The 8,181-nt window shown below is 35.1% G+C and overlaps 2 protein-coding genes across 3 annotated transcripts; both read right to left on the bottom strand.

Annotated features, from left to right (window-relative positions):
• Positions 1 to 257: 257 nt before the first annotated feature.
• LOC147556802 (putative SNAP25 homologous protein SNAP30) lies at positions 258 to 3,566 on the bottom strand. Of its 2 annotated transcripts, XM_086657759.1 has the most exons (7): positions 3,366 to 3,564; positions 3,106 to 3,290; positions 2,447 to 2,981; positions 1,872 to 1,965; positions 1,670 to 1,794; positions 1,105 to 1,202; positions 258 to 593 (listed from the first exon to the last, which is right to left on the bottom strand). In XM_086657759.1, exons 3-7 carry the CDS (start codon positions 2,480 to 2,482, stop codon positions 569 to 571), a joined length of 378 nt encoding a protein of 125 aa, XP_086513885.1. In that variant the 5' UTR covers positions 2,483 to 2,981; positions 3,106 to 3,290; positions 3,366 to 3,564; the 3' UTR covers positions 258 to 568. The 2 variants fall into 2 exon arrangements, with proteins under 2 accessions (XP_086513885.1, XP_086513884.1); XM_086657758.1 differs by having other exon boundaries at positions 3,106 to 3,566.
• Positions 3,567 to 5,597: 2,031 nt separating this feature from the next.
• Positions 5,598 to 7,749, bottom strand: NMT1 (myristoyl-CoA:protein N-myristoyltransferase). Its single transcript, XM_086657757.1, has 2 exons — positions 7,349 to 7,749; positions 5,598 to 7,155 (listed from the first exon to the last, which is right to left on the bottom strand). Exon 2 carries the CDS (start codon positions 7,107 to 7,109, stop codon positions 5,805 to 5,807), a length of 1,305 nt encoding a protein of 434 aa, XP_086513883.1. The 5' UTR covers positions 7,110 to 7,155; positions 7,349 to 7,749; the 3' UTR covers positions 5,598 to 5,804.
• Positions 7,750 to 8,181: the final 432 nt, after the last annotated feature.

The following is an 8,181-nucleotide window of genomic DNA, read 5'->3' as shown; positions in this document are numbered from 1 at the left end:
GGGCTTTACGTTGGAAAACGTAGGGTACATTGTGTTGAACTCTCATTGATTTCGGGAAGAATTTATTTTCAATATTGGTGTTTATTTTCATTTGGAAACTGTAGAGCGTGTTGTATTGAACTCTCATTGATTTATGAGAGATAACGTTTAGTGATTTTGAAGTCATATCAATATACTAGGCATGAACCCGTGCCTTTGGCACGGACAACAAAAGTATCATATAATATGTATATCACCTCATGTGACAGAGAATTTGATTTTGTTTTAAACTGCGTCGATTAGCTCCAAATATCATCATCAATGTACCACGAAATTAAATATATACATTTGTTACAGTGTTATTTACATCTGTTTCAATGAAGTTAAAGATCAAATATTCAATGTCTAAATGATTTTATGGAAACATGCAAGAGAAAGGGAAAAAATCAAATTGAAGGTAAAATTTCCAACAAAAATGAAACCTAAGAACCGATTCACCAATTTTCCGGCCGTGATAATATTTTATCCAAACATAAACCCTTAGCAGAAACCTTATTTTAGCGTGAAGACTCCAATTTCCCTTCTTCTTTTAGTTTGTGTCAAAACTCCTCGATCTGAATCAAATCAAACAAATTGAAAACCCTCAACAATTGTCTTACATAGACATACATGTAATTGCAACAGATTTTGGATAGCAAATTACGTAGGCATATTTTTGTTATCCCTGGGATCTTGTTAACTGTTATCTTGATGTTTTGACAATTAATGTAGTTCGATGAATGAGACATATCAATTTTGGTGGTATCTATAATACCAAAAACATCATGGAGTAAATTAGCTTGTATTCAGGAAAATAAATTGTAATTATAAAATTTTGAACTACATAGTATAACTTATGCAGTTGTGTTTGTAAAGTGTATCTAATTTCTTGAGAAATTTAGTTCCAACTAACTCTATCAAATTCCATAAAACCATCCAATTCTATAAAAACATATTGGCTGCGAACTGGTTAGCACAATTAGTCCTAATCAGCTTGTCTTAGTCACAGCTTAGTGGTGGATTTTGATTGATTATGGAAGATTACTGTTTCAATTCGATAGTTCGTTAAAAGAGGTAATTCCTAACCTTTCAAGCTCGGTTCCCATATCAACAGCCATGGACTTCACATCACCCAAAATGTTGCTTGAGTCATTAAGCGCATCGTCTTGTTTGTCCTTCTCCAACTGATATAACACAAACCCCAAATAAATATACAGTATAACTCAAATATACAGGAGCAAGCCATTGTGACTTGAACTAATCAGAGTCAGGGAGTAATGCCCAAACCATTCATAGTGTTAATTGAATTTATGTGTTAGTAAATACTGATCTGCATTAAGGACCTAAGGTAGAATTCAAAAACCCATATTCTATGTTACTTCTACAATTTCGAACTCAAGTTCAAAAATAGTGAATGGGTTGAATTCTTTCTCGTTGAAATAGATGGAGCTGTCCAAAATCCTTCTCACACAACTTGAACATTTTTCCTTGTCAAGGTTACGTTAAGTTCGTGATTTGGGGTTAATCAGCCTTCAAAACTATGTTGAAACAGGTTAGGCTTGGATTCAGAGCTACGACTCTCTGACTGGCTACTTTTGAGCTGTAAATTGCAAGTGATGTGTTGTAATTTGTAAAGGAAACAGATACACACCTCAACCTTCTGGATTGCATCTGTTGGTTCAGAAGCACGAGAGTTCTCCGGTCCCTTGGGAACAGGTGCTATACCCAACTTCTCCTTTTGCTCCAAGTGACTTGCCTTTGTTTTTGATGATTTATCTGACAAATCTCACTATAAAACACAAACACATGAATTCAGAAAAGAAAACCAAAAACACGTTGTTTTAGATCATGACCGCCCGTGATGAGAGGTCCAGTTATGGCACGAGTCTTCTTTGGGTTCCATGTTTGAGAGAACATACCACCAAGACTCCCTAGAAGCTTTTCACCCTGATATCAACCCAATACGATTACAACTAAAAGTCCATGCCGAAAAATCTAGCAGATCAACAGAGAATGACCACTCAAATACGGGTAAGATGATTAAAAAATATAGAGGCGGATCTTCTATGTATTTATAGACATATTATTCCCTTTCCTCAGTCGGGGAAACACCACTAAATGGATCAACTCAAGAATTTTTAGAAAGAACAAACTCAGGGTTGATGTCTTAAATTACTAATGATTGATGCAAGCGAAAACTCTCTATCAGAGTTCATACTGATTGATAACATCTGTCTGGTTAGGTTGACTACTAAGTAAAAAACACAATGTTGAATCGTTGATATCGGCAACATAAGTAGATAAAAAATTTCATTCAAGTTATAATATTCACTTTCTCCATTCAGATTGATAAGCTATAACCCATACTAACCTAAAGAATATACTCATTGAAATAAACACGAGAAAGAAAAAATCAAGAAGGGCTTACTCGACTGAGATCCTGGTCAATATCTTGAGCCATCATGTGAGTCCTTGTGATTTGCTCACCTTGTTTGTGCAAGGTGACCAAGGTATTAGTAGCATCTTCCCTAATATCCTTGGCAATCTTCAAGCAATTGTTAACCGACTTGGTAGTTTCCTCAGCCTTGTAAACATCATAGTTTTCTAGTTCCTGCACACTCTGGTTTTCTAACCCACCTTAGTCACGAAAGTCATTCAGGTAGTTGTATTTTCCCGCCTTGTTAGATGCGTAAGAGGAAGAAGAGGGTTTTCTTCAATCGTCGTCGAAAGGGTTGGAATTCAAATCTGGTGTTAAAAGTGCAGGTTCAGAAGTAGTCCTTCTTGCTGGTGTAATTTTTTGTTTAGTGTCTGATTCAGAATCAAAATCAAATGGGTCTATTTCCACGGGTGCAAGGAGGCGGAGATAATAAAAAGGGGGAGATAGGGGAAGAGGTCTGAGTTAAATCATTGATAAATTGAACTACAGGTGAAACTCACTAAATTGGTCGATCAACAATGGAGAACTATCAATGAAACAAATAAAGGAAAATGAATAAGTTTAAGATCTTTAAAGTGAAAAACATAAATTGTCAATAATCAACCCAAAACTCAAATAGATATTCATTTAGGGAAAAGAAAAATACGAACCTTGATGCCGACCAAGAAGAAGCCAAGATAAAGTGAATGAAGAAGATGAGAAAGAGATGAAGGGAGAGAAATCAATGCTAGGTTTCAGTTCAGGACTTCTAGGTTGAATTCAATATCTTTAGTTGGATTTATTATAGGTTGAATTCACTATCTTCAGTTGGATTTATCTTCTTTTGTTGATTTAGCTGAGGATTATAATGAAAAATCAAACCCTAATAAAATGAATTTGGTTTTGGAAGTGAGGGAAGAATGAACCTTACCCTAATAAGATGATTTTGGTTGTGGAAGTGGCTGAAGAATAAACCGTTTGATTTGCAGGAGACACAGAGAGAGAGAGAGAGAGAGAGAGAGAGAGAGAGAGAGAGAGTGGGTGGAGAGATAGATAGAAATATGAGAGCGTAAATGAAACGTTTGGAGAGAAGGCAGAGACGCAGTTAGATTGAAGTAGTTGAAACGTTCGCATAAACGGCAGGGACACCGTTAGATTTAAAAAATTTCCAGTCTGAGTTGGCAAAAATGTTTGGAGGGACGGTAGGGACACCATTAGATTTCACATAATCTACAAGTCTAGTTGGCAAATTTTCTCTTTTTTAGACCTATTCAGCTTGTCCTAGTCACAACTTTTGTGTTTTGTTATATAGATTATGGTGATTTCATATTTGAATCTTCTAGGATTTTGAATTCCAAGCTTTCGGTTTAAGATTGAGGTAGACTTTCAAAAGAGCCAGTTTGTGCAAGTAGTACTGAAGAAATTCATTGATATTTAGTTTAAGAAGCACATCAAGATGCATAAAATTAGATCACAAACCTTAAGGTCTTAGTGGTACTCATAAATGGATTCACTGATTGTAATCCCTAATTTACAAACATAAAGGAAATTGATATAGATTTGTAGGGAGACTCAGAGAGGAAGATTGAAGAAAAGAAACAACTCGCTCTGGGCTTGATGGTTTCCAAATGTTCCAACAATTCAAAACCATAGATAAAAAAAATCAAACAAATCATAGCAATTTCCGTTGACTCTGAATCATAAAAATCAAAGTGAGGGTGCGTGAGAGGTATATGTTCTTTTATGTCATTTAGGATGACGATTAGTGGTGATTTAGGGATTCGATTAGTGGTGATTTAGGGCTTTGATTTAGTTTCAAGGTGTTTGGGTTTTGCTATTCATTTTATTTCAATTGACATTTGAGTTTTAATTGATCTTTGAAATGATCTTATATCTTTCGTATGTCTGTATAAAATTTTTAAGTTAAGGCACAATTATCTTAAAGTCAACTTCACGTGACGCATTTGATATAACTGTCCGTGTCTATCGGGCACGGATTATACCCTCGTAAAATAAATAAATAGAAGTTCCCGTGTCTTGAAAACAGATGGGTTACCCACGATTCACATCATCTTGCCCCTCTTGAAAAGAGTTTGTTCTCGAACTTAAACCATTGGAAACTCCAATCACCAAAGCGTGTGTCCAAGTAATAGTTGCCAAATAAATCTGAGACATTCTTGAATTCAAACATTTAAACTTCATGTGGTCATACCAACTGTTGTTTTTTATCTTTATATCTTCAAATTTCCTATGGTTTCTTTCTAAGAGAATGTCTTGATCTTCTCATGATCGAGTTGTTTTCTTCCAATTTTCTATGGTTTTCTTTCTAAGGGAATGTCTTGATCTTCTCATGATCGAGTTGTTTTCTTCCAATTTTCTATGGTTTTCTTTCTAAGAGAATGTCTTGATCTTCTCATGATCAAGTTGTTTTCTTCCAATTTTCTATGGTTTTCTTTCTAAGGGAATGTCTTGATCTTCTCATGATCGAGTTGTTTTCTTCCAATTTTCTATGGTTTTCTTTCTAAGAGAATGTCTTGATCTTCTCATGATCGAGTTGTTTTCTTCCAATTTTCTATGGTTTTCTTTCTAAGAGAATGTCTTGAACTTCTCATGATCGAGTTGTTTTCTTCCTAAGAGAACGATTTCTCTTCTTTTTCCTGTTTTCGTTTATTTCCATTTTTGGTTCTTGTTCTCCTTCATCTTCCATTGGTAGCTATGGCTTCAAAAACACTCCCCCGCTATTCACATCACCATCTCCCTCTTGAAAAGAGTTTGTCTTTTACTTATTCCGTTCGGAAATTTTACTTTCAAGGGTGTTTCTGTTCAACAAAAAAAAAGGCGTTTCTGTTTCATATGCACCTAATATATGCTTCAAACATTGTCATATGCGAGCCTTCCGAGTCTGAGATTAATAGTAATAAATAACAGTATGAATACAAACCTCTGAGATTAATAGTAATAAATAACAGTATGAATACAAACCAATATCTGAATCAAATTTTGCACTTCAGAATATCCATGAAGCCCAAGATCCAGCAATAAATGGCTAAGATTCAAATATCCATATGACCATATTAGACTATAACTGCTACCAACTCCTTTCAGGATAAAATGGTAAACTAAGCACAGATATAGAGCAAACAATTTAACAAGTTCTCCAGAGTTGCAAAATTGGAAGTTCTTCAATAATCGAAAGTAAAATTTATTCAGTCTCCTGCCACAACCATGAAGAAAACAAAGTAAAAGCAACAAAACTCCAAGAAGACATCTCTTTGTTCAAAGTTGGATACAACCCATGATTAATTCAAAAACACATTCATCAAAACTAGCTAAATTAACACCATAAAGGGTTAAGTTCAAATGATCAAACTTACAAGAGTACAAGCCCAAGCTCAGATGGTTTCAAGGCACGTTTTACACGATAATTGTAGAGATAGTAGTGAAGTTGCCCGTCACCTGGTCCGAATTTCAATTCTTTGAGGAAAGATTCGTTCTGCATTATATCTAATGCATTGAAGACATCAAAATCCATCTGTTTAGCGACAATAAGAGCATCATTCATCAACTGGAGCAGAGGGGTCTTTGTGGAAACGTTGTAGTACGAATAAGCAGCCTTCAAATTCAAATAGTTTTTATTGCCGAGGATAGATGATGGAAGGGTATAAAAGCTGCAGAAATCAGTAATCTCATGTGTCTCTGGGCTCTCAACCAAGAAACTATTCACAACATTCTCCGTTGGGAGAAGCCAATGCTCAACGTCATCATCATTGAAATCAGGAGCAACAATGAAGTTGCTTAAGTAGTTTCTTAACAAACGGGTAACTGCAGGAACATCACAAAGCTCCATTTTCCTGAAACCCGGAGTGACAGTTGATTCGGGTAACTTATAAAGTTTTATCGTTCTGCTCATTGTCATCCTTGCACCCAATCTAGAGAAACCCACGTCGATAAGTTTCTTGGGGTTCAAAGATCGGTGCCAATATTGACAAGTTGATATCGGTGTTGGAAGAATAACTCCAGCAGTATAAGATGCTTGCCATATATTTTCCAAGTGAACCCTCCTAGTAACCTCCTTAATCATAACAGGAGCAAGTCTCTTAGATCTAAGTTTCTTATGAACACACAAAAAGTTAATCTCTGCCATTGTGACAACTTCATCACGAACTCGAATCTTAGCAGGCACACCAGTAATGAAAGCAACAAGCTTTTTTGAAACTTTAACACGAACACCAATATGCCAACTCTTAAAGTAACCAGGTGGACGAAGAGCCCAACGAAGAAACTCTTTCGAATAATTGAATCTAAACATATTTTCATCATCTTCAACATAATTGTTTGTTAACAGATTATAAACCTCTGCACATGTTTCTTCAGAATCAATATCACAAGTAGTCCATTCATATAAATTGGGTAGATTATAAGGTTCTTGTTTCACTTCAGATAGAGGTGTTGGTGGTTCAATAGGACCTTCAGTTAAGCTACTATCACCTAGATCTTTAAATTGTCCAACAGGTTGGGTTTCCCAAAAAGTATGTTTCTTTCCTAGAGAAAGAGAATCTTGAACTTTTCTAGCTATTGTTTCAATTGATGTTTCATTCTCAGAAGGTGGGTTTGAATCAGTATTAGGTTTATTGTTTTCTTCAGTAGAACCACTTGTTGAATTGCTACCCACCATTGTTATAATTGATTAAATGAAGATAATAAAGCTCCCCTTTACAAATCTAAACTCAAAAATCGAAACGGAATTTACAATCAGATCTAAAAAAAACTTACAATCTAAACAAATAAGAACTCAAATCAACAACAAAATACTACTATTAACAATGAATATGAATATATTAAAAATCAAATCAATTAGATAGAAAATATGGAAGGAAAGAAATGGTAGTAGTGTTGAGAAGGAGAAATACTTACTGATTATATATGAAGAAACTTTGAGATCGGAACACGAAGACTTTGATGGAAACCCTAGCTGATCAGATAATAAATTCAGGAGAGTTGTTTTGGGGATTGAATTTTAGGTTTCCATCTTGTGCGTAGATCTGTGAATGAGGGTGACCTGATATGGATGGAGGAGGCGATCTAGGGTTTTTTTTTTGAAAGCTAGAGAGAGAGAGATGTTAATATAAACAATGAGACGGAAAACCAGAATTAACTTTGGAATCAACGGACGGATGACTTTGGGGGAAAAACGAAAGTGGATATGTATGGTCGGATTCAGGAAGTCGACAGCATCTTCTTTTTGCGTCGTTTGGTTTACCGTCTGCGTAGGATACACGGAAAGTCGAATATGTCCACCTTGTTTTTGCTTGTTTAGATAGTCCATGGCGAAAGAGTCCATTTTCTCAAAACTAATCACCATTTAGTCCCGCGTAAAATAGTCAATAGGAGGAAAAGTCCATATTTGAAAGAAAATTTAGGTTGTGGGTTCGGGGAATAAAGAAAAATCTCTACAAAATTGGTCAACTTAGATTGACTTTTTTTTATTTCTATTTGTTGCTGTAGGACTTCCAATTTTAGAGTTGAAAAATATTAAATTTTTAGAAGATCGCATAAAAGAATTTATAAGGAACTTTTATAAACTCACACAAAATCGTTCTAGGGATCTAAATCCTAAACCTCTCGTGTTTCTTCTTTTCTTCATCTTCTTCTCCATAGCTTCATTTTCTTCTAATCACTTTTAATCATTAAACTCTAAAAATATGGAAAAAGAACCTAATATGTTTAGAAGTGACGAAAAATATGTT

The sequence above is a fragment of the Eschscholzia californica genome, unplaced genomic scaffold, assembly GCF_041429995.1.
Source record: "Eschscholzia californica isolate CP2 unplaced genomic scaffold, dmEscCali1.0.p SCAF_2, whole genome shotgun sequence".
In the NCBI taxonomy this organism is placed as follows: Eukaryota; Viridiplantae; Streptophyta; class Magnoliopsida; order Ranunculales; family Papaveraceae; genus Eschscholzia; species Eschscholzia californica.
This window is presented reverse-complemented; position numbering and strand designations above follow the sequence as displayed.

Bases quoted from the DNA above. Each gene is read 5' to 3' on its own strand.
- LOC147556802 (XM_086657758.1), bottom strand. From the start codon at position 2,482: ATGATGGCTCAAGATATTGACCAGGATCTCAGTCGA. The intron at 1,966-2,446 runs GTAAGCCCTTCT...GGTTGATATCAG, and splicing joins TTGACCAGGATCTCAGTCGA to GGTGAAAAGCTTCTAGGGAG. The intron at 594-1,104 runs GTTAGGAATTAC...GATTTGATTCAG, and splicing joins ATGGGAACCGAGCTTGAAAG to ATCGAGGAGTTTTGACACAA.
- NMT1 (XM_086657757.1), bottom strand. From the start codon at position 7,109: ATGGTGGGTAGCAATTCAACAAGTGGTTCTACTGAAGAAAACAATAAA.